The sequence below is a fragment of the Dendronephthya gigantea genome, unplaced genomic scaffold (assembly GCF_004324835.1).
Source record: "Dendronephthya gigantea isolate DGI-Jeju-01 unplaced genomic scaffold, DenGig_1.0 000022F, whole genome shotgun sequence".
NCBI lineage: Eukaryota > Metazoa > Cnidaria > Anthozoa > Malacalcyonacea > Nephtheidae > Dendronephthya > Dendronephthya gigantea.
This window is the reverse complement of record NW_021163032.1, coordinates 345,318-371,525: the sequence shown is the minus strand read 5'-3', so window position 1 is coordinate 371,525 and position 26,208 is coordinate 345,318. Positions and strand designations below refer to the sequence as shown.

General features: G+C 40.0%; 7 protein-coding genes across 7 annotated transcripts; 4 read left to right on the top strand and 3 right to left on the bottom strand.

Moving 5' to 3' along the window:
- The first annotated feature begins 249 nt into the window (after nucleotides 1-249).
- Nucleotides 250-2,004, top strand: LOC114522363. Its single transcript, XM_028543034.1, has one exon. The coding sequence runs from the start codon at nucleotides 250-252 to the stop codon at nucleotides 2,002-2,004; it is 1,755 nt and encodes a 584-aa protein (XP_028398835.1).
- A 488-nt stretch (nucleotides 2,005-2,492) lies between these two features.
- LOC114522176 (annexin A7-like) lies at nucleotides 2,493-3,985 on the bottom strand. The gene is made up of 3 exons (XM_028542807.1): nucleotides 3,806-3,985; nucleotides 3,282-3,357; nucleotides 2,493-3,192 (listed from the first exon to the last, which is right to left on the bottom strand). The coding sequence occupies exons 1-3, from the start codon at nucleotides 3,839-3,841 to the stop codon at nucleotides 2,666-2,668; spliced, it is 639 nt and encodes a 212-aa protein (XP_028398608.1). The 5' UTR covers nucleotides 3,842-3,985; the 3' UTR covers nucleotides 2,493-2,665.
- A 496-nt stretch (nucleotides 3,986-4,481) lies between these two features.
- LOC114522159 (WD repeat-containing protein 26-like) lies at nucleotides 4,482-8,944 on the top strand. Its single transcript, XM_028542788.1, has 15 exons — nucleotides 4,482-4,868; nucleotides 4,987-5,086; nucleotides 5,163-5,222; nucleotides 5,490-5,626; nucleotides 6,068-6,165; nucleotides 6,270-6,426; nucleotides 6,544-6,595; nucleotides 6,667-6,750; nucleotides 6,893-7,030; nucleotides 7,116-7,235; nucleotides 7,377-7,522; nucleotides 7,683-7,761; nucleotides 7,893-8,022; nucleotides 8,103-8,276; nucleotides 8,375-8,944. The coding sequence occupies exons 1-15, from the start codon at nucleotides 4,681-4,683 to the stop codon at nucleotides 8,401-8,403; spliced, it is 1,692 nt and encodes a 563-aa protein (XP_028398589.1). The 5' UTR covers nucleotides 4,482-4,680; the 3' UTR covers nucleotides 8,404-8,944.
- Nucleotides 8,945-8,968: 24 nt separating this feature from the next.
- On the bottom strand, nucleotides 8,969-11,791 carry LOC114522166 (dimethylaniline monooxygenase [N-oxide-forming] 2-like). The gene is made up of 5 exons (XM_028542796.1): nucleotides 11,516-11,791; nucleotides 11,015-11,394; nucleotides 10,318-10,662; nucleotides 9,628-9,983; nucleotides 8,969-9,362 (listed from the first exon to the last, which is right to left on the bottom strand). The coding sequence occupies exons 1-5, from the start codon at nucleotides 11,713-11,715 to the stop codon at nucleotides 9,054-9,056; spliced, it is 1,590 nt and encodes a 529-aa protein (XP_028398597.1). The 5' UTR covers nucleotides 11,716-11,791; the 3' UTR covers nucleotides 8,969-9,053.
- A 590-nt stretch (nucleotides 11,792-12,381) lies between these two features.
- On the top strand, nucleotides 12,382-15,796 carry LOC114522169 (dihydrolipoyllysine-residue succinyltransferase component of 2-oxoglutarate dehydrogenase complex, mitochondrial-like). The gene is made up of 15 exons (XM_028542800.1): nucleotides 12,382-12,491; nucleotides 12,585-12,633; nucleotides 12,719-12,785; nucleotides 12,991-13,037; nucleotides 13,149-13,223; nucleotides 13,301-13,356; nucleotides 13,538-13,646; nucleotides 13,825-13,968; nucleotides 14,139-14,251; nucleotides 14,400-14,497; nucleotides 14,600-14,730; nucleotides 14,825-14,898; nucleotides 14,993-15,076; nucleotides 15,159-15,326; nucleotides 15,467-15,796. Exons 1-15 carry the CDS (start codon nucleotides 12,423-12,425, stop codon nucleotides 15,599-15,601), a joined length of 1,419 nt encoding a protein of 472 aa, XP_028398601.1. The 5' UTR covers nucleotides 12,382-12,422; the 3' UTR covers nucleotides 15,602-15,796.
- A 207-nt stretch (nucleotides 15,797-16,003) lies between these two features.
- On the top strand, nucleotides 16,004-22,100 carry LOC114522180. The gene is made up of 11 exons (XM_028542811.1): nucleotides 16,004-16,188; nucleotides 16,597-17,391; nucleotides 17,757-17,991; nucleotides 18,268-18,443; nucleotides 18,764-18,994; nucleotides 19,084-19,292; nucleotides 19,749-20,271; nucleotides 20,447-20,537; nucleotides 20,633-20,890; nucleotides 21,103-21,222; nucleotides 21,357-22,100. Exons 1-11 carry the CDS (start codon nucleotides 16,027-16,029, stop codon nucleotides 21,974-21,976), a joined length of 3,420 nt encoding a protein of 1,139 aa, XP_028398612.1. The 5' UTR covers nucleotides 16,004-16,026; the 3' UTR covers nucleotides 21,977-22,100.
- LOC114522158 lies at nucleotides 22,063-25,854 on the bottom strand. Its single transcript, XM_028542787.1, has 2 exons — nucleotides 25,586-25,854; nucleotides 22,063-24,197 (listed from the first exon to the last, which is right to left on the bottom strand). The coding sequence occupies exon 2, from the start codon at nucleotides 24,172-24,174 to the stop codon at nucleotides 22,366-22,368; it is 1,809 nt and encodes a 602-aa protein (XP_028398588.1). The 5' UTR covers nucleotides 24,175-24,197; nucleotides 25,586-25,854; the 3' UTR covers nucleotides 22,063-22,365.
- Nucleotides 25,855-26,208: the final 354 nt, after the last annotated feature.

Here is a 26,208-nt window from a genome sequence, read left to right as displayed (position 1 = left end):
TCGGTTGATAATGGCAAAGAGTCGCGTTGCCCCCGTAAACAAGCTTTCGACACCTCAGATGGAACTGAACGCTGCGGTACTATCAAAGAGAGGGAGAAAGATTATCGAAAGAGAAATGCGGTTCCAGTTCGAGCGAGTCTTACAGATCGTTGACTCCGAGACTGTCCTTAATATGATAACAAGACAAGCACAAGATTCAAGTTTATGAAGGTGTCAGATTAGGAGAAACAAGCTGCTACTGATGGTGACATGGGTTGCTGGGCGTGGATATCGGGCAAGGATAACACTGCAGACTGGTTAACAAGAGGACGATCTCCGGAAGAAATTAATGAAGAATCAGAATGGTGGAACGGTCCCACAATACTTTATCAACCTATAGAAGAATGGGGTCTAAAGTTCGGTTCTCAGAAGGAAGAGTGCCTCCCTGGAGAGAAGATGATTCACAGTGCATCAACCGCGGTTGCCAACCCTCCTCTGCTCAACTATGAAAGATTCAGCGACATCAATCGAGCTATATGGGTCATTGCAAGAATTTTGGCCATGCTACAGAGCAAGTCCTTCCGTGGCGGTAAGACGATGTCAGTATCAGTGCAACTATTGAGAGATGCAGAGAATTTCATCGTAAAAGACGTGCAGAAGACAATGCGAAAAGAGTTAGTTAAAACAGATCACAAAGGGAGGAAAGGAGGACGTTATGCTTCACTCAGTCCTGTCTACAGTGAAAGCGGATTATGCTTAATAGGAGAACGTCTGAAACAATGCAACCCCATGACTCTGGATTCATCTCCACAGAAGCTATTACCCTCTTCACATCGAGTCACTCGTCTTTTGATGCAAAGAGCACACCAGCACGGACATCGTGGACGCGACGCCACTCTTGCGAAATTCCGTGAGAAGTATTGGGTCCCCCAAGGTAGTAAGCTAGCTCGAAAGGTCACGCAGAATTGTCAGCTTTGTAAATTACGACAAGCAAAGCTACTTCGGCAAGTGATGGGTCAACTTCCAGAAGAGCGACTGAATCCAAGTCCACCATTCACACACGTCATGCTTGATATGTTTGGTCCTTACGTTGTGAAGGGAGAAGTCCAGAAGCGCGTAAGTGGAAAGGCATATGGTGTCATTTTCACAGATCTGGTGATTGGAGCGGTACATATTGAAGCAGTATATGGCTATGACACACAATCGTTTCTAATGGCATTGAGTAGATTCGCTTGCATCCATGGATGGCCCGCGACCATATACAGCGACCCAGGTTCTCAGCTAGTCGGTGCCGACCGAGAATTAAAAGAAGCTTGGAAAAGTATTGATCGTGATGCGCTGCATACAAACGGTGTTCAAAATGGACTAACCTGGCTATTCGGTCCTGCGGACAGTCCGTGGAATCAAGGAAAAGTCGAAGCATTAGTCAAAGCGGCCAAAAGAGCAATTCATTTTGCGGTTCACAACAAGCGTCTCACCGTATCGGAATTTCTCACGATTTGCTACGAAGTGGCCAACCTGCTCAACGAACGTCCTATTGGCACGCTGCCCGGAGCAGACTCAAACCTGAATATTCTTACACCGAATACTCTCTTGTTGGGTCGTGCCTGTGCGAAGAATCCTGGAAATTGGCAGCCTACCCGAGAACCTATCACCAAGCGCTATCATTTTGTACAAGCAGTCGTAAGCGAATTCTGGGCCAAATGGATCGAGTTGTGTGCCCCCGCGTTAGTGACCAGATACAAGTGGACCGAGCCCTCTCGAAACCTCCAACCAGGAGATATAGTTCTTATAGCTGATAAAAGCCCAATAAAGGGAGATTACCGATTAGGAATGATCCACGAAGTATTTCCTGGCAAAGACGGTAAGGTGCGAAGAGCGTTGGTTAAGTACAAGAATTATAAAGTTGGCAAAAGGAATCATGAGTATACAGGGTGCGAAGAAGTGATTGTTTCTCGTAGTGTTCATCGTTTAGCCCTTTTGGTGCCAGTGGAATACGATCAAGAAAAACACGACGAAGACTAATCAAAAAACGACTCTGATTGAGTTCATTAAAACTCTGAACCACTAAGCAGGAACTTTAGACAGCATGACATTAGTTTACATTTTGTTATTTTGTTAATGCGATCGCGTCGACCCTCACCCTCCCGGTGTATTAGGATAGTGCAATTGCGAGGACCGCACGCGTGTTTCGAGCGATCGCGCCAAATTCAGTCACGTGACTTGGGGAAAGAGAACAAAAGAGAAGTCCGCCATTATTCAAGATAGAGATACAAAACAGTGTTTTACCGACTTATTTAAACATCAAGCGGCTTCTTTTGACTTTATTGTTTGTTGAAGTTTGGATCAACATTAAGTTTGTATGATTTAATTGTAAGAAGCAAGAATTTTGAATATATTTTGTATGTTTACGTATATGACATGTCGTGTTGAAACCTGTTTCTGTGCGCTTTATCAATTTTGACTATGAATTATACCGCATCCCGGTACAAGAAGATGTGAGGACGAAGACATTGCAGATGTCTTTAACTTTACAATATTCACATACTAAAGTTACTATAACTTTACAATATTCATATCATGTCTATAAATTACATTTGTCTAAAGTACCATGCAGTAAAAATTTTTAAACTTGGGTGTTATTTGCTGATGCTTTGTGGCAAATTAATTTGTTCTTTTAATGTCTTTAGTCATCAAAACCTCCATCATCGAAGCCACCACCATCATCAAAGCCACCACCATCATCGAAGCCACCACCATCATCGAAGCCACCACCATCATATCCTCCATCCGCATATCCTCCATCATAGTTTTCAACATTTGTATCACCACCATATTCATTTTGTTCATAATTATACTCATTGTGTTCATATATATTGACATTTGTGTCGTGATCATGGTAACCACCCCCGTGACCATAACCATAACCATGGTGATGGTGCATAGAGTTTGCCAGAGTTGCACCAACTGCCATACCAAGCATCATGTCACCAGCACCAGATCTATTGTTCCCTTGATTGTTCACCACCACCGTGTTTGGTTGTTGTTGAGCATAGCCGACTGGTGCTGGTTGTCTGTGACCATATTGCTGTACAGGGTAACTCCGAGGGGGTGGTCCTTGAGGACGAATGTATGCAGGTCTTGGCTGAGGGTATCCTGGCTGGGGGTATCCTGGCTGGGGTCCAACCATACGCTGGGGAGGTGGATGATAACCTAGAACATTATTCAGAAATTATCAGATAATGGGCCAGTGACTGATATGTACACTGGAGAGAATAAAACATCATGCAGCACTTATGTACCTTGCTGAGGGTATCCCACAGTTGAACCTTGAACCATCACTGGTGCTTGACCAACTGGTCGGGCTCCTGGTTGCACCTGCATGGTAAAACAAAAAAAACACCAGTAAGGATTAGCCGAATTTAAAGCCTCTGAATCAATCGTCTGGGAGTTTCATCCGTCTGAGGGTCATTTTGTCTAAAGCCCGTTTTCCACTAGGCGAATTTATTCGCGGGACGCAAAGTTGATATCGCCGCGAAAAAGTAGAATCGCTTCCTACTTTTTATCTGTTCGCGCAAATAAATTCGCCCAGTGGAAAACGGTACTGCCAGTTCGGATCATCCATTAGGACAAACTTGGACTAAGGAAAGATGTCAAGTTTATCTGAAGAAGTAAGACTAACTGCCTCTTTCCAGCAGTTAGTCATAAAGAATAATACGCCTGTTTGTTGATGTTTATGTTCTGACGGCTTATCGGATGAATCTCGTCCCCCTACTCAGTCTAGACTGATGACTTCGTGAAGAAAAAACCCTAATAGCATTCATACCACTTGCCCTCGCGGGGCTGACGAGCCACATCCCATACTGAAATTCTGAATGACAACAATCACACAAAACGCTTTATTACTTTCTTCTCCGTTTATTCATAGCGACAAAATACAGTTCACAAATTCGCACTTTACAATTTTACAACGTACGACATGTTATGAGTGTTATGACACAAAACCCGTGTAATTTATTCATTGTTTTTGCCATGTTACTTGGCAACAAACACATTGAATGCAAATAAATTTTTCAATGAATCACACGAAATATAAATATATGGATTTCAGTGTTTTGATAAATTGAAAACATGCCACTTTTTTACAACTAGAGCTGATTAAAACAACAGTAAAATCTCTGATCAATCAGTTGTGATTAAAGACTTTAAAGTGCATGACAATTTTGGTATTTTCATAATTTTGCTAAGGCTTACAGAATGGAACCATTAATTAAAAGAATAACCTTATATATTTAAAACAACAACTCAATATTCGACGAGTTCACTTTTGAAAACTAAAAATTCACTTGAAAAGACGAGAAAAATATCTTTGTGGAATTTTAGCGAATATAGTAACTTAATAATGCAATTAATAATTAATTTGCTACAATATTTGCTACAAATTATAACCACTGTACCCAGTCCACTTCCGGTCTACTATGATGACGTCACAGCGCCGAAGAGATTGCCTTTGTTGTTTATATTCTGGCGAAGGTCAGTGGAAAAGCGAGAAGAGAAATTTATTTTTTTTCGTTTCCTCGGATCTGGCTGCGAGGAATTTGTTGTGTTACCCTGGCCTCATCTGAAGAGGAACAACTGGAAGGTGGCTTGTCTCCCCCGCCACGCAAAAAGGCTCGAAAGACCGTCAGTTTGGCGTCTGAAATGCATAGGAGACGAACACATTTGGGAGATGTTGAAGTTGACGAGTGTGATACGAGTTCAAATGGAGAGCTGCTCTCCGTCTCAAAACACAAAGTGCCATCAAATCAAGCGAAATTAAAAACATTTACGAAGTTCGAGGAGGATTCAGTGCGATTGATAGGCCAGCATTTACGTGGACTTGGCTTGAAGTAAGTTTGAACGCAACTGTTTTGAATGAAATCCAAATATTTTCTGTGAACTACATCGTGCTGTTCGATGCTGTGATACTACATAACTTATAGCCAGCGTTTTAAATTGTATTTTTAGTAGATCAGCGGATCTGTTAATGCAAGAATCTGGCTGTAGGCTTGAACATCAATCCGCCATAAAGTTTCGAGAAAGCATTTTATCTGGCGATTGGGACAGAGTATGTTTATTTTTCCTGCGATTTTTTTCCGTATTTCTAGTTTCTCTTTCTAAATCTACAACTTCCTTTTTTCAAGGCTGAATCCTTTCTAAAAGAAGTTAGGTCCTTTTTAGATGCATCTGACGATCTTTTAAAGGTAAGAAATTTTTTGAACAAAGGACATTCCAAATCAATAATTGTTTGTTCTGAATCTTTACTGGTACAAGGCCCAAACATAAGTCCCCCTCTCATCGTATTTCATTGACTTTCTGACAAGCTTTTCAGGATTATCATAAATTATTTAGTGCAAGGCATTTTTTTCCCATTGGCATGTTTAATTATACAAATATACACACATATGAAGGTCATGCCACCTTTGGTTATATTCCAAATATGAATATTAATATTGCTTTGTATTTGACAGAAAGTGAGATTTTTAATACTCGAACAGAAGTATCTTGAACTTCTTGAATGTGGAAAGTCTGTGGATGCTTTGAGATGTCTTCGGAGCGAGATAACCCCGCTTCGTTGTAACAAAGAAAAAATACACCGTCTTTGTGGGTGAGTATGGATACCATTACATGCCATTGTGAGTAATGACAAGGCATTTATGTCTTCAATATGGTTTTATTCACATAGTTGCATTAAATTATAAATATCTAATGAATATGCTAATTTTGGGAGTTTATTGGTGTGGGTGTGTTCTAAATTGTGGTTTGTGCCAATATTATAAACCATGTAAAATGATGTTGTTGAAGTCCTAATTACTCAATTGAATGATTAGCCAGTAAAACAAATGCATGGCATTAATGGTTGGATAATAAATTTAGGCCAGGAACATCTGATTACGGCTGTCAATGTCTTTAAAGGGAATAAATTTTCAGCTTGCCAACATTGATTGACAAAGAAAATGTATATGATATTGCAAAGCAAAATGCTGAAAAATTGGATGCATCCTGGTGCATTTGAGGTGATTTAAGATAGTTCTACGTTCACCTTCAGGCTGTTGATGTGTAGTAACAATGAAGAGTTGTATCGGAAAGCAAAATGGAATGGTAAAGGGCAACATTCTAGGCAACGGTTAATGGAAAGGATACAAGGTGAGAAGAAAAGGGTATGACTATCCTGAGAATGTTGTGTTTAGTTGGTGATGCTTAAAATGTGCAAATTTTCCTCCCTTCTTAAGTATCATATGTTTTTTTAGAGTTTCTTCCTTCATCAATCATGCTCCCACCACAACGACTTTACACGTTGCTTTGCCAAGCGCAAGAACTACAAAGAAATAAATGCCTTTATCATAACTCCAAATTAGATCCTAATCCAAGCTCGTTTTCATTATTGACTGATCATACATGTGCAAGGTAAGCTGTAATTCAAGGATGTTAAATATTAGATGTTCAGATAGTGAATTTGTTTTCCATCATATTCTCTCATCATGTCTGACAATGATTTTGAAATTGGCTTTTTTGTTATTTTAGGAGGCAACTGCCTTCTGAAACAAAACACATCCTTACAGAACATTGTGATGAGGTGATGAAACGCTCATGCTAGCTAAATTCTCAAAATCAGAAATACTAAATAGAAATTTGAAAATCTTCTAGGTACTGTTCTTAAGATTCTCGCATGATGGAACAAAGCTAGCAACTGCCTCGAAAGATAACACAGTCATTATTTGGGAAGTGACAGTAAGTATGATAATGACACTCAAGATTCAACGACAGTTAATCTTGTTTATATTATGAAATACTTATTATCAAATACCCAATTATGGGCTGCAATGTTTAAATGAAGCTAGCATGTGTTATAAAAATATATGAATATATTTAGGAAAGTGATGTTAAAAAACTTCGAGTCTTAGATGGTCATGAACTAGGAGCTTATTACATATCATGGAGTCCTGATGATCAACATTTGATTGTGTGTGGCCCTGAGGACTGTAATGAACTGTGTGTCTGGGATATTGAGGTACATGTCTAATATATATACTATGGTTCCTACTTGTTTCCTGTTGTTCCTATGGTTCCTATAAGTTTTAAATCCATTACATCAGACAGGAGTGTTGAGATGTAGAGCAACTCAAGCTACTGAAGATAGTCTGACTGTTTGTTCATGGAACACGGATGGCAAACGACTCTATGCTGGTGGAATGAGAGGGCAGTTCTTTCAATGTGTAAGAATAATACAATAAAACTTTTATTCAGTAAGCTCTTCAGCTACTCTTGTTTTTGTTTAACTAAAGCACAATTGAATTGAAGTCTAGGCCCTGGTATCTTGATGACATTTCAGCGTGTTTTTTTCCCTTTTGGTTTAGGATCTGGATGGGAATGTTCTAGAGCAGTGGGAGGGTGTCCGTGTCTATGGTCTACACTGTTTAAAAGATGGAAAAACTGTTTTAGCTGCAGATAGTCATAACAGAATTAGAACGTATAACTTTGAAGATTTATCAGATAATAATTTGTAAGTATAATGGCTTTTCATTTGGTTTAAGGTTGCTTTTTAAAGATGCCCACCAAGAGGAAAGCCTCTATTATAGTGGTGTTACAACTGCAGGAAATAGAAACTTACATAGACAATCTGTTAGGCCTTTCTGTTGATAATTTTTTTTTGGTTTGTGTAGAATTCAAGAAGATCATCCTATAATGTCATTCTCAGTCTCAGATGATGGCAGACATATTTTAATAAATGTTGCCTCACAGGTTTGTATATGTTGTAAAAGATTGTAACCTCATTTAGATTGTAGCCCTATCTTCACTTCCCTAGACCAAGGCTAGCAGAGTTGTGCACTCAACTATATGGTTTTTGAACATAATGTACTTTATATTCACAGGGTCTCCATCTTTGGGATGCTAAAGATCGATTACTATTGCGAAAATATCAGGGAATAACTCATGGTTTTTATGTAATTTACTCTTGCTTTGGTGGACTAAATCAAGACTTCATCGCAAGTGGTAGTGAAGGTAATTTGTGAACGGTTAAAAGGAGTGAAAATAATAAATACGTAAACAAATAATCTTTATTAAATTTTCTTTGTCTTCAGATCATCAAGTGTATATATGGCATATCAAACATAGCGATCCTATCTTGGTTCTAAGTGGACACACAAGGACAGTAAACTGTGTCCACTGGAATCCACAGATACCAAGCATGCTAGCCTCTGGAAGTGACGATGGGACAGTCAGGATATGGGGGCCTGGGGACATATTAGAACCAAGTTAGTACAGATGTTGCATTCAAATTTGAGTATCTGAAGTAAAATTTCATTTTCCCGCTAATTGGAATTCTTATTTCTTCTAATTACTTTTTTTACAGGTAGTTCCAGTGTTAGTACTGCTGTGTAATTACTGTGAATAAACACATTAATATGGTATATATTATTATTATAGGTATGTTATTATTAATACACGTTGTATGTATCTCTTGTGTCTTCACTTTTTTAAACAGATTTTTAAGATGTTATTAAGTGTGGATAAGACAACAGATTGTGATGCTAATATATAAGAAGTGAGAATCTCTCTAATATCAGATGTCACCATCTGTCAAGAGACACTCAATGACCCCTACACTACCTACCCACCCACCTACCAACTGTTACAATGTGTTTGTAACACTGATGTAACAACCAGTGGACTCAGTATAAATCTGGGGTTACGAATACCTTGAAAGAATCACTCCAGTTATATATATCGAGCTCACTGACAAAACTTAAACTACTTTTATATAATCAAATTTACTTTTATACTTTACAATATTTCGTTGTGGGTGTCATGTGCCAATTTCAAATACAATCCGACTTGACGGATAAGTTGAATGGCCAGAAACAAGTTTTTGCAAAAAGGGTCAATTTTAGTATTTATAGGTATGGAATTGATATTGAAGCTGTTCAGTTATTGATAAAATAAAAACTCACGCAAGAATTTCTGTTGTTTTGGGATGTAATTACTGCTAACCATAATAATGGTAGATAATTTTCTCGGAATGTACAGATGTACTAATATAATATGTGAGTTAACATGAAGTACAGGAACAATAGCCCAGCAACAATCGTGATAATAAGTTTCACATAATTGGTTCCCGGGACTTCCTTTTTCATCTGCGCGATATTTCTCTCTTGTATCTCCATGATCGCTCGTCTAGCTCCGCTCCAGGCTCCAGGTCCTCTGAGCCGATACTGGGGTGGCGAACATGGCCCGAAGTAACAGCGAAGCGCCAGGTGGGGGTCGGTCAATAACATCGCTCCCAGACGAGGCTTACAGCCTATAATTTCAGCTAGACTGTTGCAATACGGGATGTAATACACCTGTGAAAGTGAAAAAAAAGTTGTTTGTGCCGTAGATTTATTATTTCTCAGCTGTTTCTAAACGCTTTTGGAGGAAGTCATAGGAACTGGCATCACAGAAAAATTCTGCCTCGTTTTTAGTATAGAAATCCCAAAAAATAGTTGTAAAAAACTGAGCTCTTTCACAGTTTTCGTAGCATACCACGATAAACATTCGTAGAAATACCCTCGATATTATCCCTTGATCTTAAAACCCCTCACACGAAAATCCCCAAACCAAACGTACCGCTGTGGCATGTTTCTTTGCGTCATAACTCTCGTTCTCCAGCCGTGCCAAGTTTTCGGCAATATCTTGTTCCATATCTTCCGTGCTTGGTAGTTTGACCAGACCTTTGAAAACTCTGGTTGCCAGTCGTGCTTGGAGTTCGGCCACGGAGAACATACACCCGACCGGCTGCAGGCACCCTATGAAAGCAATGCTCGGGTTCTCCTCCACTCGAAACATGTGTTTGTACATCAGAGGTGACTTGTGCTTGAATTCTACCATATCTTCGTCGAGGAATGGAAACGAGTAGTTATATCCCGTTGCTAGGATGATCACGTCAACGTCCAACGCCACGGACCCATCAACAAATATCACATCTGTGAAAGACAAAACTTATATTCGTTAAACGAGGTAGAAGCAACAACCACCCTATTGCTCAACAATACAACTGCGACTAACACAATTATTCCGGATAGTTCTATCAGTGTTGAACCGTTTTCTACAGATATTCTTGTTGCAAAACAGCTTTTTGAAACAAATGAAACATCAAGAAAAGATTTAAAATGAATTGCATTTAGTGTTTACAAACAGTGGACTATCTAACTGCGGATATCTTCAACTCCCTGATTTTGGGAGGAAAAACTAAGTTGAACTTAGGTTACCTAAATATGGCATTGCCCGAGTATAACTGAAATTCTACAAGCATGTTACCCTTGTCAGTCAGTGTTGAAATATCAGGTCTCATCAGGACCGCTCCACTGATGACTTTATAGGGTAAAAAGTCGTTAACTACCGGTGGTTGTTGCAAGAATGTGTTGTTAGGCAATAAACCAAAATCGCCATGATCAAACTTCAAGTTCACCAAATTCATGCAAGCCGTATCAAGTAGTCTTCGGGGCAGGTTGAAGAAAAATCGTCTGTGTAAAAATTGATCACTGGGCATGCCGAATGCTTGAATTCTTGATGTGATCCACGAGCCACGCCTTGTGCTGAGGTAAACTTTTTTCACCACCTGACTAAGCTCTGTTGCTATAGCAAGGGCAGAATCACCAATACCTGGGAGGAATGAAGGTCATTAAATCAGTGAACTCAACAATTGCTCTGTTGAAAAACACCTATTGTAAAAAGTCGCTTTTGCGTCTCATTATGCAATTAAAGGAAATCTACATTAGGCAAATGTTAAATCCTAACAAACACGTGGTTCTAGTAAATGAGATATATCCGTTTTATGAGCTGATAAGTTATTATCCGTTTACTAGTACGCCTACTTTTGTGATAAACTGCTTATGACCTAAAGAAGATAAGGTCGGACTCGTAAACTAGAGAGTTCTAACACTAAAGATAGTTCAAAGTTACACGAGTTTTCAGGTTTTGACAAATTCTAAAAAAACCTCAATTTTATAGTTACCTACAACCAGCACATTTTTTCCATAAAAATGTTTCGCTTCTTTAAAACTACTGCTGTGCATAATTTCACCGTGAAATTTATCTGCACCAGGTAACTCTGGGATATTTGCCTCCCAATGATGCCCAGAGCAAACCAGAACGGCGTCAAAAACCTGTGTGAACGTCTCTGTACTTTCCGTTGAGTCATCATGGATCTTTCGTTGCTCGTATGTGATCTTCCAATGGTTTTTATTCGCTTTTTGACTGTGGGTGACTTTCAGGACTTTGCTGTTGTACGAAATGTAGGGACGAAGATCGAAGTTGTCTGCATACTGGTTGAGGTAAGCCTTCGCTAAGTCGTGAGGGAGATACAAGGGGTAACCCTTAGGGATTGGAAAGTCACTAGTGTATGGAGAAAGGAAAGGAAACGTCAGAGAAAGCAACACACGGAAAAAGGAACTTTATTAGATATGTGTAAATTTAACAGACGGAAAGAAAGGATGAGTTTGACTAGACTACGTACCTAAAACATGACATTTCTTTACTTGTGACCATAACGCAAGCCTTGTACACACTAGCATGATCTGGTTCAGTCGTTGTAAAACGCCACAAACCGCCTAAATCCGTCCCTTTTTCGAAACAAACCGGCTCCAAGCCTTCGTCAAGACAGCATTTTATCGACGTCAACCCGCAAGGTCCAGCACCGATTATCGCCACTTTCATTTTCAGTCAGTTGATGTAAAGAATTGAAATTTCTCCCGAAACTGATTCATTCATGTGACACTTAGTTTGAAACAGGACTGTGTCGTAAACTTAAATACGTTATTCTGCGTCACAAGTGTGCAATTATACTTATTGTAGCACGTGGGAGATTAGAAACTCGGAATTCGTGATCCGGGTTTAGCCATATAATACCACGAGGCATAATTCTTGATATCAACTATTAGCCGAATTCATATTAGAGATTGGAAACTCGTCTTACGGGAAACTCATCGAAGACGGGAAACTCGTCTGATGTGAATCCGGTCGCAGACGGGCTTCTCGTCTCAATTTTCCCGTCTAACTTTCCCGTCTAAACAGACGGGTAAGTTGGACGGAAATCCCTTCTGGACGAGAAACTCGTCTTAATTAAATTCAGACGAGTTTCTGAAATTTCAACACAGTCCAGGACGGAACAAAGCTTATAGAAAATAAAAAATTATTATCGTAATGATTACGATACACTTTTTAGCATTACCTGACCCATGACACTTATAAATTTGTACATTCCTATTAGGAACCCTAAAAAAACACTAGCTTTGATCATTTTGACGATTGCATCAGAGTCTAGAATACCGTGCGCGCCACATCGTGAGACTGGGTTCTACCCTTCTTTCCGAAATTTGAAAAATCAAAATAATAATACTTTTAGTTTTATTTCATCAGCAAGAATGCTGTCTCAAAAAGCATCGAAAATATTACAAAGGGCGAGTCTGCGAAATACCTTTTGCGGTTCTCCTGTGAGTATTCAGTTTATCAGTAAAATAGTTTTTGCTCTTATGCAATATTAAAGTGTGGGTAGTGTTTTTATATGTGAATATTTTGTCACACAGAGTCGGTGCATAAATAGTTTGGCCAGGGGAAATAGGCAATCGCTCTCCAGTAAGTCTTGATCTAATCATTTTGATTTGGTTATTTGTGTACAGTGCGGGGAGCTGATATACATTATTTATATTTCATAATGCAGGATTATCTAACACATCGCGACTAGAGGGTCGCTTTTGTGGCAGTGTCACAAAATACAACTTCCTGGGGTATGTTAAATATTTAGCAAATGTAAACAAATATAGCAATTAGCTTTTCATTTAATAAGGTGAAAAGTTTCTAAAGGTCCATAAAAATGGGAGCTTAAGATTAAAGTTCCCACCTCTATTCCACCACCATGGTTTACTGGAATGGAAAACTTACAAAGATATCTAAGGGCTTTCTAATCTGTGCAAAAACTGCATAAATTTTTAGGCAGAATTATGGTGTGCCAAAATATTTTCACTGTTCAGCCATATTAGGTGAGTTAGGAATACCAACTACCTTTTGGTGAATGTTGTATATTCCTTAATTCTTTACCCTCATTTTGTGAGATGTGCAAACCCAATATAAATGCTTTTACCCTGTTGTAGGAAATGATATAAGGACTGTCAGTACACCACCATTTCCTGATTCTGTTGCAGAGGGAGATATCAGTTGGGAGAAAGGTGTTTTATAATTATATTTATAATGCAATATATTGCTTGCAGTCTCTTATATAACAAGAATTGTTTATTTTTTATAGCTGTTGGAGATCAAGTAGAGGAAGATGAAGTAATAGGAGAAATTGAAACTGATAAGGTTAAAATCTCAGCAAACATCACGACATTGCACTCTTTCAAAGTGAACATCACATGACTGACAGACTGACCTTTTGCTTTTTTTTTGGGTGGTTGTCAAAATTATCTGTGAACTGCTAGCAAGATGTTTTTTATCATCAAAGAGCCTGTGTTTTATTTTCATTGTTTTTTCCCCTCTGCAGACAGCGTTACCTGTGAGTTCTCCGGTAGCAGGGGTAATTGTTGAGCTGCTTGTTGCTGATGGCGACACGGTAGAAAAGGGACAAGAATTATGCCGAATTGATGCTTCAGGTTATATACACAATAATAATTACTTTACAGTTCTAATTAATCCTGTTACCAAAACTGGCATTGCTCTTCCACGGGTATGCACAAGCGTCTAGCAAGATAATCTCAGGTGACTGCTACGTTAGTGTATTAGCATTATCCACATGCTAAGAATAGTTATTTGTTATTTATCATATGCCAGGTGGAGGTGCTGCACCATCTAAACCAACAGAAGCACCAGCAGCGGAAGCACCAGCAGCAGAAAAACCAGCCCAAGCGGAGGCACCACCAACTCAGCCAACTCCCGAAAAAGTTGAACGAGAAATTCCAACCACGCCTCCACCAGGTAACTGCTTCAGTGTAAGAACGTTCTATTCTCTCAACTTCACAATTGTTCATTCTACATGACTACTGCTATAGGATGACCTATTGCATTTGTGATTGGTTAATCTGATAGAGTTATCACAGTTGATTGGTTCATAGTATTCAGGGAATGAAATCTTTCATCACATTTAGTTCCAGAGATGCCTAAAGAACCATTAAAGACGGTGAAACCAACACCACCCCCCATACCAATCACTGCTAGTCAGCCTGCACCAAGCACAACTGGAGTGAGAAGTGAGACCAGAGTGAGTAAAGTGACTCAGTTCAAAGAATATTTAAAATTTTTTTTCGATGGACAGTTTGCTGTGTTAAAACCAGAGCATTCAAAAGCCCCCCACCCCTCCAAAAAAAGTTCAAATCTCTGATGAAAGGCTTTGGTTTCTGGTTGTGTAGGTGAAAATGACTCGTATGAGGCAAAGAATTGCAGGAAGACTTAAAGAAGCTCAGGACACAGCGGCCATGTTGACAACATTCAATGAAGTTGATATGAGGTTTACACGAAAGATGATCTTCTTTCTTTGCCTGATTTCTTCTCGTTGTTTCTCTTTCATTTTGAAAGTTTCTAATACCCCGACCTTCATTCATCATTTTAGCAATATTATGGAAATGCGAAAACAGCATAAAGATTCCTTCCTCAAGAAACACAACGTCAAACTTGGATTCATGTCAGCATTTGTGAAAGCATCGGCCCATGCATTGCAGGAGATACCCGTGGTAAACGCAGGTATAAGACACAGGAACACCTACAAATACAAGCACGTGTGCTTCGTATAAAGGAACGGTAAAAAAAATCTGATGAGAATCTTGTCTGTTTTCAGTGATCGATGACGATGATAATCAAATCATTTATAGAGATTATATTGATATCAGTGTAGCAGTTGCCACTCCAAAGGTAAGTCTTTCCGTCCGTCAGGGTCTTGCTGCATATTTGAAATTACCCAAGTTCGTGTGAAAATATTCTTAGCATCGTTCTGCTTTTCTCACAGGGTCTGGTTGTCCCCGTGATTCGCAATGTGGAGGCGATGAATTTTGCTGACATAGAGAAAACCATTAACTCTCTTGGGGAAAAGGTACACTCCTATCAATCCATCCCTTTTTCATCCTCACCCATCCTTACTATACTCTGTTTGAACCCACTCTATCCCTCACTAGGCACGTGACGGTAATCTTGCTATTGAAGAAATGGATGGTGGTACTTTCACGATATCAAATGGTGGAGTTTTCGGCTCTTTGATGGGGACACCGATAATCAACCCTCCACAGTCCGCAATCCTGGGCATTCATGCGATCAACGATAGGCCAGTTGCTATTAATGGAAAGGTCAGTATGCAAGACCTAGTTTATCCGTCCAAACTTCTGTGATCTTCGTAGGAATTTTGTATGGAGCTGATAGTGTATGTGGAATTCCAAGAAATTCCTGCTGTGAATCTGAAAATTAATGTAGTTTACGATTATTTTAGGTTGAAATTCGACCAATGATGTACCTCGCGTTAACATACGATCATCGTTTGATTGATGGGAGAGAGGCAGTGACATTCTTACGTAAAATAAAGTCTACGGTTGAGGATCCAAGGACTATATTGCTAGATCTTTAACAGAGCTGATCTGCCTGATCTGGGAACTGAAATACCCAGATTTATTGTTAACGAATGCGCGAGCCCTGCTGGGCAGCGTTTTTACTGAACTATTTTAAGTGTTCACTCTAAAAACTGGAGTATAAAATGATCATTATACCATATCATGGTTGCTTGGATGTAATGGATTATTTGTAATAGTACACTTGTGTTCAGTACGTGTTCAAAGTTTGAATGTAGTTTTATGTCTGTGCCAGTTTTTAGCGTTCAAATGAGAGAATGGTGGTCAGTTGTGGGTAGCCCAGAAAAACTGCCTTTACATGGGAGAGAGGGGGGAGATGAGGAACATCCCCCCCCCTATAAACTTCGACGCGTCTCGTGACGTCACACCACGACGCTGTCGGCAAGACAACTCGCGCGACACTTTTGAAAAACAACATGACAACATGGACGACGCTTCACTTCAAAAACTAAGTGTTTCTCCCGGCAAACTTAGTCCTAAATTCAAGAAAGATATTCTTGAATATTCCGTTGTTGTTGGAAGTACTGTTAAAGAGCTGAAAGTCAGCCCGTTGACAAGCGATAACAATGCTTGTTACTCCATTTCTGTAAGTCGATAATTTGTTTTGTGATTTTTATATGCATGCGTATTGTTGACTGTTCATTTTGATTTGTTTTGCATTTAAATTTTGCAATTGTATTGTGTCATTGTTGAAGGAAATAGCTTCATGCATAATTGCAATTAACACTTTCCCAGCTCATGTGAGCATTTAATACTATTGCTTTATTAAACCTCAAGTATTTTGTATAATTATCTCGATACTCGAGTGTTTAATAATGCAATTGAAAATGACTCAGACTATGACTATATAAATCTACACACAAGCCAGACTGTGGAGAGTTTGTAAATGTGCAAAGGATTTCTTTGTACACTGTAACAGTAAGGGAACTTTCCAAGGAAACAACCCCTAGCTTACTATTACACCATGATGTGTCATGTGTGTTCTTTTACTTAGGGTTCAAATGGTGGTAAAACTGTACCATTGCAAGAAGGAACAGTAACTATCATAACTGTTGAAGTTACTGCAGAAGATGGTACTATCAAAAGCTATGTTATCAATGCCACACGTTTGTCCTCAAATGATGCCTCCCTTTCTGGGATAACTTTATCCGCAGGAACCCTATCACCCCCATTTAATCCCAGTTGTACAGAGTATACATCAACAATCCCCTACCATCTCTCAAGTATTCAAGTCAAGCCTGTAGCACCCGACAATGGAATTGGTGTTGTTGTTAGAGACAATTCAGATGGAAAGCCTTTGGAATTGAAATATGGTGAAACAAGCATATACATTGATGTGACATCACCGAATCAAGCAACATCGAAAAGCTATCATCTGTTGATTCAAAGAACAAAAATCCCTTGGCATATTTCCACAGTAGATATTAGTAAAATTTATCAATATAGCTGTCCGGTTTGTTTGGCAGTCCTGCATTGCCCCAGGTCTATTGCCAAAACAAACCCAAAACATGTCTTCTGTAAATCTTGTATTGATGAACTGACAAGAACTACCAAAAGGAATCCTCTTGACAAGCGGTCGTTAACCGGAGATTGGCTTGTTAACGAACCAAGCATGGAGATAGAGTTAGCATTACTTGAAGTGCATTGCGGCTTTTATCGTTATGGCTGTAGCAGCCAGCTGAAACTTTGTGATCTGGGATGTCATATGAAACAATGTGAATTTCGACTCTGCTTCATTGAGAAATCTGAGGAACTAACAGTCAACAAACTGTTGGAGGAGAAATTGAAGGTAATTTAGATGGCTATGTGTCCCACAACTACACATGCACTGTTAGCTTAATTGATTTGATTGATTGGCACAAAGAGAATTTAAATTCTCTGGCATATGGTGCCATGCATGATGAATCTACTTCATACACCTACCCTCTCCCCTCTCTCTCTCTAATCCCCACCATACTCCTATATCCCCCACCTTTCCCCCAATCCCCCGACCTTTCCCCCAAATCCCCGACCTTTCCCCCATCCTCCCCCCAAATCCCCCCCTCCCCCCAAACCCCCACCCCCCCCCCAAATCCCCCACCCTACCTGAAAACCACCCACTCTACCCAGAGGAACCATCGCATGTGATGATGTGACCCTCCTTCTTCACTATAGAACTTGTGCATTTCCTGTCCCGAGTGTAACATGAATGTGAGGTCTGCTGAGGTGGAAAATCACAAAGTTAACATGTGTTGTGCGAAGCTGGGTAAAGAGACCACTCTACCCAAAGTTCCCCTCAGGCAATGGGAAAAAAGACTACAGCAGGAAACAAGCGAGAAGTCGGTAGACGCAATGGTGAAGAACGGCGAGGAGCAAGAGGGATTATATTTTCAAAGTTTACAGATGTTTGGTATGTTCCTGAACAGCTATCCTTTCACACCCTCTTAATTAAACCAGAGGAAAAATTTGTTCGTGCAAAATATTGTACCGTAATTGGTTATTGAAAAGGCTTTTTGCAAGGAATCTCTAACCGATTGCATTTAAATTTACCATGGAAAACACGCGTAAAATTTTCCAATGTTTTTACTGAAAAAGCTTTACTAGACTGGCAGTGGGAACAGGGTCACCACACACAGGAATGAGACTGTCACATGTGAATGAAGTCTTCCATTGTCTAATTTCAAAGGTCAAAGTCGACATTGTGACAGCAGTTCTTCTCCAATGAAGTATCTGAAAACAGCCAGTGAAGTTTATGCCACAGCGATCAAACTCTCGCCCAAAGATGCAAAACTTCATTTTAAGCTCGGGCAAATTCTCGAAGAAATGCATTTTGTTGAAGATTGTTTTGGCTTCAAACAAGAGGTAAATACATTGAGATGAATAAACCCAACAATTGAGGTTTTATATTCATCTCAATGGGTAAATACAACTTTAATATTGCACGTCGTTAGTTTCACTGCTGCTAGAATCCCAAGCTTGCACAGACAAGGGCTGATATGGTCGTTTCCTTCCGATGTAGAAAAACCATTTTCTCATTGCCAATTGTAGGATAAATTATAATCAGATAACTGGTGCATATTACCAGAAATGAATCCAGGTCAAAGAATGCTATGAAATCACCCGAACTTAATCATATGGTTACCCAACAAAAATATTAATAGAATTCTTGTTTTCTTTCTAAGGAGGAAGCTGAAACACCTGCAATTGATTTTAACCAACAATCGCGAGATAGCAGCAAAGAAGACGATATTCAGGCAATTTGCGAGCAGAGGGGGTTCGGGCGCAATCCACCACTCGCTCTGCAACTCAAAGCCATCGATCAGGAGTATCATCATTTGCTAGAGAGCCAGCAATCTGACAGATGTGAATACGTGCAGAAGTTATATGCATGGAAATCAAAACAAGCTACCCAGGTATGGTTGAGTGCTGTACACACATAGGGAGAGGGGGGGTTGGGGAGTATACCCCGGGGAATTCAACTTTTTGTTTTCACGTTCCCTAGGATGGTAAAGTGGCTCAACTAGCATCGGACGAGGAAGGATCGTTTGGCAAAGCTTACCTGAAGTATTCAGACGCTGTTTCGTTTGCTTCTGATAACTATCTTTATCATTTGCATGTTGGAAGATTTCTTTTGCTGCAAGGAAAACACGAAGAGGCTGTCAAAAGATTGCGAATTTCTGTCGGTTTGAAACCAGTGAACGCCGAGGCCAGGTACTGTCGTCTTCTTTTAGATCAGTCTCCCAACCTATTAGGATCAATTAGCGCACATCACTTAACTCTCTGGCCGGTTGCATGTATCAAGCCCGTTTAGCTGAAACGATGGTTAAGTTCAAAATAGAAAGCAAACCTATCGTTTTATTGAACAAGAAAACTAAATGTTTTTTACCTTAATACAGCGATACTGTTTACAACTACATATTAAGTGCATATTATTCAAGTTGACTCATTCAAGAGAGATGTAAGAGTGTTATGTAATTTTGACTTATCCACCGTTTAAGCTAACGGGCTTGATACAACCGACCCCTGACTTTGCCTTGTCTAATGGCAGACTGTTTCACTCGCATCTGAAGGAATACAACCGGAAATTTAAACTGAAGTATCTACTGCAGAAGTGTCACAGAAAATCACAGACAACACATTATTTTCAATCATCCTCTTTACTCCTAGATTCTATTTAGGACTTGCCTTACTACTTCAAGGCAGTGCCAGCAGAGAATACGAAGCAGTGCAATATGTACACGAAGGCTTGGAGCATTTTCTTTACAAGTTAACAGAGGAAGCAGAATCTCCTTCAGATGCCCTATTAAACCAACTTCAATCCAGTACACTCCTAAGCATTACCAATGTTCAATGTCTAAATGGCTTTCTAACACTCGGCAAAGTTTTAGCTCGTACTGCGACAAAGCTATCTGGCCATTTTATGAAACCAGACGAGATTTTCAAGCTGGTTGCATCTCTTGCGATCAGGACATTGTGCTGGATCGCGCATAAAGGAGAACTATATCATCAAATTGAGAGAACACTTCTGGAATCTCATTCATGTTTATTACACTGGATGGTTGAAATGAAAAGCAAAAATGAGGCGGGAATACAAGACTCTGTTGTGAGAACACATTGTGATCATTTGTGTTCCCTTCTTAATGTTTTGTCTTTACCAAAGGATAACTCGCTGTTACAATTGCAAGAAAAGGTTAGTTTATTCCAGTAGGGTAACTGCATGTTCTCGTAACTGCTTACTCCACTATGGTTCAACCCTATTGATCCTAAAATACAGGAGCTAGGAGACCAAGACTAAAGTAACTACATCTATACCTCTTGATTTACCAGTTTTACACTGTTCTTCTATCGAATTCCTTCTTGTTTAGACCTGTCAGCAAGGCGTTATTCTTCAGCCTCAGAGCAGCAGAGCACTCTACCTGTTGGGAGGTGCACAGCTCAGTCGTCATGATAATGAAGTTACCAACAACAACAACAACAACAACAACAACAACAACAACAACAACAAACAACACACAACAACAACAACAACAACAACAACAACAACAACAACAACAACAACAACAACAACAACAGCACAGCCTTGGAAGACGCTGAGAAAAGTTTCCGTGCTAGTTTAGAGGTCGAAGGAAAACCCAAAGGTGGGAAACAGATCCCAGGTTATATTCAGGAACAGGTATGGTGGAAGGAGAGACAGTCTCCGAAGGTGAAAACGAATGAAGCAGCTTCCACTTCGAGCAAGACAGCGAGCACTATGAAAGGAAATCAGAGAATATCTCCAACTAAAGGCATAACAACTTCAAAAGGAAAAGGTGAGGTCGATGATAGCATGTAAAATGATCAGGGACCGAATTGTATAAAATTATATACAGTTAAACTAGAATTATAGTGTCAGGTACGGGCAATCAGAAACGTGTATTTTGGTGTAACTTTGATTTAACCCACAAATTAGGGGTTTGTTCATGTGAAGACCATGTGCCCCACTCGTGTCAAGATCTTCAGTTGTCCTTTTGTTATCGTTTAGCCACGACACCCACCAGAGGTCAAACAAAGCCAACTTCGAAACCAGCTCCAGCGAAGACAAGCGCACCTGCCAAAGCAACAAATGCCAGAGCAGCTCGAACAAGTGTCTCAAAACAGTCAGGTTAGTGCGACATTACTATGATCTTGCACAGTGCGCGCGCATTCTGCTCGCTAGCAGAACCAAAATGGTGATTTTGTCTACTCGGAGGAAGCGCATTTTTTAAAATATTTTGAATATGGCAATTTTCTACACAGCTCCGGCAGCTAGACCGAGTCCTGGGAAGGCACCTTGTCGTTCCTGCAGTCATAGTAAAACAGATATTAGCCCTAAACAACCCCCACCTACAACTAACCCCACCCCACCCTCACCATCTATCCCCCAAGAACCCATTGGTCCACCAAACCCCAAATCGTACCATCCACGCCTCGGGTTAGCTCGCGTGCTATCCCGATCAGGTTCGGATCCCGACGCCGCCCGAAAATTCTACGAAGAGTGTATCACCATGGCGCCCGATCTTCATGACGCGTACATAGAATTAGGAGAGATCTTAGTTAAATCGGATCCCTTAGGAGCCGTTGAAGTTTATTCGAAGTATCCGTTCCCAGACCCCCTAACCTACGACGACGCGTATCTTCATGGCGAAATTGCGCGACTTTTGATTAAACATGAAAAATACGAGGATCCAAAATTAGGTCCCAGTATGATAGCGCTCGGGAAGGTTATGGGCTTCTCCGTTTTAGAGAAATACGTGGACATACTTGATAGTAAATTAAAGTACAGCAAACTTTTGATGCAAATTTATGCTCAAGTCAACGGAAAGAGCATCGATGATCCTGATTTGCAGCAGTTTTTTAAGTTTAAATGTTGGAATTGAGTTAACGTTATTTCTGCTCGATTGTGGACTGTTAATAGAAAAGTAGTTGAAACGATTTTGTATTCTTCAAAACATTAGATTTTGACACGAGCTTTCAAGAATGCTACTTGCTTGTTTACTAAAAAGCTAACTTAGTTTCTATTACATTTCCTTTATGAAATAAGGATTAAATTGCGTCCAATGCTATGGTCCATATGTCATTGTCATCTTCAACCACGGAGCGATTCATTGTAAGTGATCACAACGCAGATATTTTGGATTATAATTTAGTTTATTTTAATGTAAGTCGGAACTTTTGGATTCGCAAATGGTCAATTATACGCCCCGCGATATTTTACATTTTTTTGTAAACATAAAAGGTCCCGTTGTAGGATGGATTTAACAAACTGCTATTTCCTTCCCTTTTCTGATAATTCATATTCTAATTCCAGAATGCGGAATTCTAGGACTTCATTACTTTCTCGTAAATTTTGTGCAATTTCTTCTTCCTTCTTAATCTTGGCTTCCACCAAATCAAGCTGAGCTCGAAGCTTCTTTTTGTCCATTTCCAGCAACATCATTTTACCTTCGAACTGCTTCTTCTCCCGTTTCCACAAAACCTCGTCGCTGGCCTGCTGTTTAAGGCATGAGTATTGGGTTTTCGACTGCCTCGCCGTCTCAGGCCTGGGTTTTCTCGTGTTCAGGCTCCAATGATGTTCTTCCGCGTCGCTCTGGGATGAATCTTCAATTTGTTGTGTCTGTACGTCACCCCAATGAACTTTCTTTCCACCACTGTGCTTTGCACGCGTCGTATTAGGTTCTTCGATGTCATCCAGAGTTTCATCCAATCCTTGGACCACAACTCTTCCTTCGTCCCAGTCTCTTTCCAAATCATCGCAACCATTTCTTGTACCCAGGAATGAATCGTCGCTCGACTCACGATTCTTGGCGGGAGTCACGCAGCCTAATTCTTCGCGTATTGTTTGTAAAACTAGCTCCAGTTCAACATTTTTTTCACGCTCAGCGGCGCATTCATTTTCAAGAATTTGAACTCTTCCCCGTTCCTCGACTAGTTTTTCTTCGTTTAATTTCAAAGTAATTTTTAAGGATTTATTCTCGTCTGAAATATCATCAATTCTCTGTTGCACATTACGACGAAGTTCCTCGAGGCAACAGACTCGGTTTTCAAGAATCTCTTTCTCGCGTATGTGTTTTAACAACTCTTCTTTTTGTTGAGCTAAACGTTTTTCCGACTGTTCGCGACGCTCGTCCGAACTCTCAACGAAAGCCGAGAGTTTATCGATTTGTGTTCGGAGTCTCTTAATCTCCTTCTGCTGACTTTCAGAGTTTGTATCAAACTTAAGATTGATTTTTAATGGCGTCATATTATCTTTAGGTATTGTAATACTATCTTCTATCCTACCATAATGACTCCTCACGTATCCACCCTTATCCTCCGTGTTCGTTGGTTGATCATTATGGTACACTTTTGTATCTTTCAATCCGTTAATCTCCCATTTCTTATTGGTCATTTTTGTCTCGTTTTCACTTCTCTTATCCTCGAGAATCTCCTTATATTTATCTTCATAACCGCTCGTTTTATCCACCGAATATCCTAAATTATCCCCGATTGTCTTGGTTGTCTCGGTGAGCGACACCTTTTGATTATTCAGGTCACCGCTCAAGTAGAAATATTTGCCTTCAAGGGGAAAAAACGCGTTCTTAATCGCTGCGAAATATGACTTCGTCTCCTTGCCATTTCCACTACGTTTTGCCATCTCGGGTTCTCGTTCTGTCGTAATCCCAAGGTCGTCGTTGTTTTCGACGTCAACTCTGCTGTGTGTCGTGTTAGGAACCTCCTTAGTGCTACTTCGTATGTTTGTGTTATTTTCCAAACAGTACTCCGTATATTTGTCCGAATTGTCGCTAGTTTTACTCAGCCAATCGAAAACGTCCGTTTCAATATTTCGTTGCGGTATAACGCTTTCAAGCTGTCGTTTCGGGGGTAATTTCCCCTTTTTGGACTCAGCTATGCCAGGCTCGCAAGTTGTTTTGCGATGAGCATTTCTCAGTGTCGATGAAGGGCCATCCTTTATCGATGATGCGATTCTTCTATCGTCGCTCATCTTGAAGGATCTGTTTCGCTTCGTTTGAGATACGGGGATTCTGCTGCCGAATGCTTGTTGTCTCTCATTGCACGATTCCGCTAAGCGAATCATATCTTTTAGCTATGTTCCCAATCCTTAAAAAGGCCAAAGGGACAATACGTGTTAAAAAAGAAGGCATGCTTTAATATTGGATCGGCTGACGGACAAAGAGATATTTTGGTTTGCGCAAGAAATACATGCGACACTTTTCTATTTTTTCTTTGTGACTGTCGCTATATGAACAAAAATATCACGCTTAAAATACACCTGTCTCGACCACATTTAATTACAAGTCGCATTAGCCGGAATTAGGAGAGAAGCGGTGAAAAAAATCATAAAAAACCGTCGTATAGATTTAGATGAAAATTGTTATATTGCATCGCATCGGAAAGTAGGGAATATCTTTCAAATGCCAAATTCAAACAATTCGATAAGAGGTTTCTCGACGATGTGAACAATTTTAAGTAAGGCCACGCTTAGGGAAGCTTCTTGATGATGTATTTTCACAAGTGTGTGTTTATTTGCCAATACTTTGTCTTGTGGCCTCATTATTGCCTTGTGCGGGGTAGATAAGCCCTAGCATATTACGATATTTCCAAAGGTTGTGGGAAAACAGGGTCTTGTAATTCTTTCATTTTCGCAACAAAATATAAGTACGCATGAATTAAATATAGCAGCCGAGGCGCTCTCAAATCACGTGGAAATCTTGTAAATCCACTTCTTATCGTTAGTTTACTTTTGTGTAATGCTTAATTTAATCTTTGGCTCCACCGGGCTCAACATGTGCACTACACCACGGATTTATAAAGATTATCAGCAGAGCTTCGTATTTGCCAAGCACTGATTGCTCTGATTTTGACCATGAATTCATCGTGAAGATTTATTAAAACTTACTTAGGGCGCTGTGCGTGCGTGATTACAATCACAGATATGAAAAAAGATGAAAAAAGGTCGTGGCTGGAAGTCGTAGACGATATTTAAGAAAGATATAAAATATATACAGCCATAGGGAAATATTGAATAAGTGACTCTCAAAAACCCTCGCTGTGTTTTAGCAACGTTTAACTACAAATTCATAGCAACTCGCGCCGCCGACAATATTCAAACGGGACCGTGGGCTGTATATGAGAATCGTACGCAAATTGGCTGGTCTATATTTGTAAACTAGTTAGCTGTGTGTTTGCGTCTAAATTCGTACATGCCTTTAACGATGAGGCGAGATGTTAAAACTGTGTTTATCAATTTTTCGAAGGCGAATTAACTGAAGCAAAGATGCAGTAGTGCGTGGGTAATTTCTCCATGAGACCCCACCAAGCATATATTTTTTCACGAGTGTGTTTTGTCGTGTTCTGCTTGCCATGAACAAACCTCTGTAAACAAACTCATTTTCCATGCAAAAAAAAACCCTACTTGCACTAAGGATATACAATCTTTAGGAATAACACGTCGAAATCGACGATCAAGCGTTGACATGCTTGCTTACCTTAGATGAAGTGTCTATGTCTAGGCCTTTTGAATAGATTCTTCAGTGGTAAAGATTTCCTTCGAAAATAACAACCTGGCTCATATTGTATCAATGTATCTGTCTGACACGACCTGTTGCTCTACATGAAGTCATAAACTCAAAGGTCACTCTTACACAAGGACACCGGACGAGCGCACAAACGCTCCACTGGTTCCGTTAGTTGAACAAAATCAGCTTCGCTTTCTGCAACGGAGAGGCTTAAAATATTGGACGTTTGCATCGAGCCTTAGGGTCGAAATAGGAGTCTGTGGTGAGCACCACAAGTCGGTAAAGTGTTTATTGGTCTATGCGAATCGATCATATGGCAAGGTCTTTGGCCTGAGCGTCAGACCGTGGAATATCGGATAGTAAAACCCATGACAGAATGATCGCGTCAAAAACCTTCAAACATATCTTTGTGAAATGAACTTGTCTTGTGAAGGGGGAGTGTTTATTCTCATATTCATATTCATATACCGTAGAAACAATCGCTTTAGCAAAAGTATAAGGATATTCACCTCCAATTGAGCGTTTCAGTAGAGATGGCCCACATTGGAAGTGTAGTATACGACTTCTAGTTACACCCAGTGTTAAGAAGGGTT

Coding starts and splice junctions, on each gene's coding strand:
- LOC114522363 (XM_028543034.1), top strand. CDS start 250: ATGGGTTGCTGGGCGTGGATATCGGGCAAGGATAACACTGCAGACTGG.
- LOC114522176 (XM_028542807.1), bottom strand. CDS start 3,841: ATGGGATGTGGCTCGTCAGCCCCGCGAGGGCAAGTG. Junction 3,358..3,805: donor CAGCCCCGCGAGGGCAAGTG/GTATGAATGCTA, acceptor TTTACCATGCAG/GTGCAACCAGGAGCCCGACC. Junction 3,193..3,281: donor TGTGGGATACCCTCAGCAAG/GTACATAAGTGC, acceptor ATAATGTTCTAG/GTTATCATCCACCTCCCCAG.
- LOC114522159 (XM_028542788.1), top strand. CDS start 4,681: ATGCATAGGAGACGAACACATTTGGGAGATGTTGAAGTTGACGAGTGT. Junction 5,223..5,489: donor CATCTGACGATCTTTTAAAG/GTAAGAAATTTT, acceptor TGTATTTGACAG/AAAGTGAGATTTTTAATACT. Junction 8,023..8,102: donor CATCGCAAGTGGTAGTGAAG/GTAATTTGTGAA, acceptor CTTTGTCTTCAG/ATCATCAAGTGTATATATGG.
- LOC114522166 (XM_028542796.1), bottom strand. CDS start 11,715: ATGAAAGTGGCGATAATCGGTGCTGGACCTTGCGGGTTGACGTCGATA. Junction 9,984..10,317: donor TTCAACACTGACTGACAAGG/GTAACATGCTTG, acceptor TGTCTTTCACAG/ATGTGATATTTGTTGATGGG. Junction 9,363..9,627: donor CAAAGAAACATGCCACAGCG/GTACGTTTGGTT, acceptor TCACTTTCACAG/GTGTATTACATCCCGTATTG.
- LOC114522169 (XM_028542800.1), top strand. CDS start 12,423: ATGCTGTCTCAAAAAGCATCGAAAATATTACAAAGGGCGAGTCTGCGA. Junction 13,038..13,148: donor TCACTGTTCAGCCATATTAG/GTGAGTTAGGAA, acceptor ACCCTGTTGTAG/GAAATGATATAAGGACTGTC. Junction 15,327..15,466: donor CAGTTGCTATTAATGGAAAG/GTCAGTATGCAA, acceptor CGATTATTTTAG/GTTGAAATTCGACCAATGAT.
- LOC114522180 (XM_028542811.1), top strand. CDS start 16,027: ATGGACGACGCTTCACTTCAAAAACTAAGTGTTTCTCCCGGCAAACTT. Junction 20,538..20,632: donor CAGTCGTCATGATAATGAAG/TTACCAACAACA, acceptor ACAACAACAACA/ACAACAACAACAACAACAAC. Junction 20,891..21,102: donor AACAACTTCAAAAGGAAAAG/GTGAGGTCGATG, acceptor GTTATCGTTTAG/CCACGACACCCACCAGAGGT.
- LOC114522158 (XM_028542787.1), bottom strand. CDS start 24,174: ATGATTCGCTTAGCGGAATCGTGCAATGAGAGACAACAAGCATTCGGC.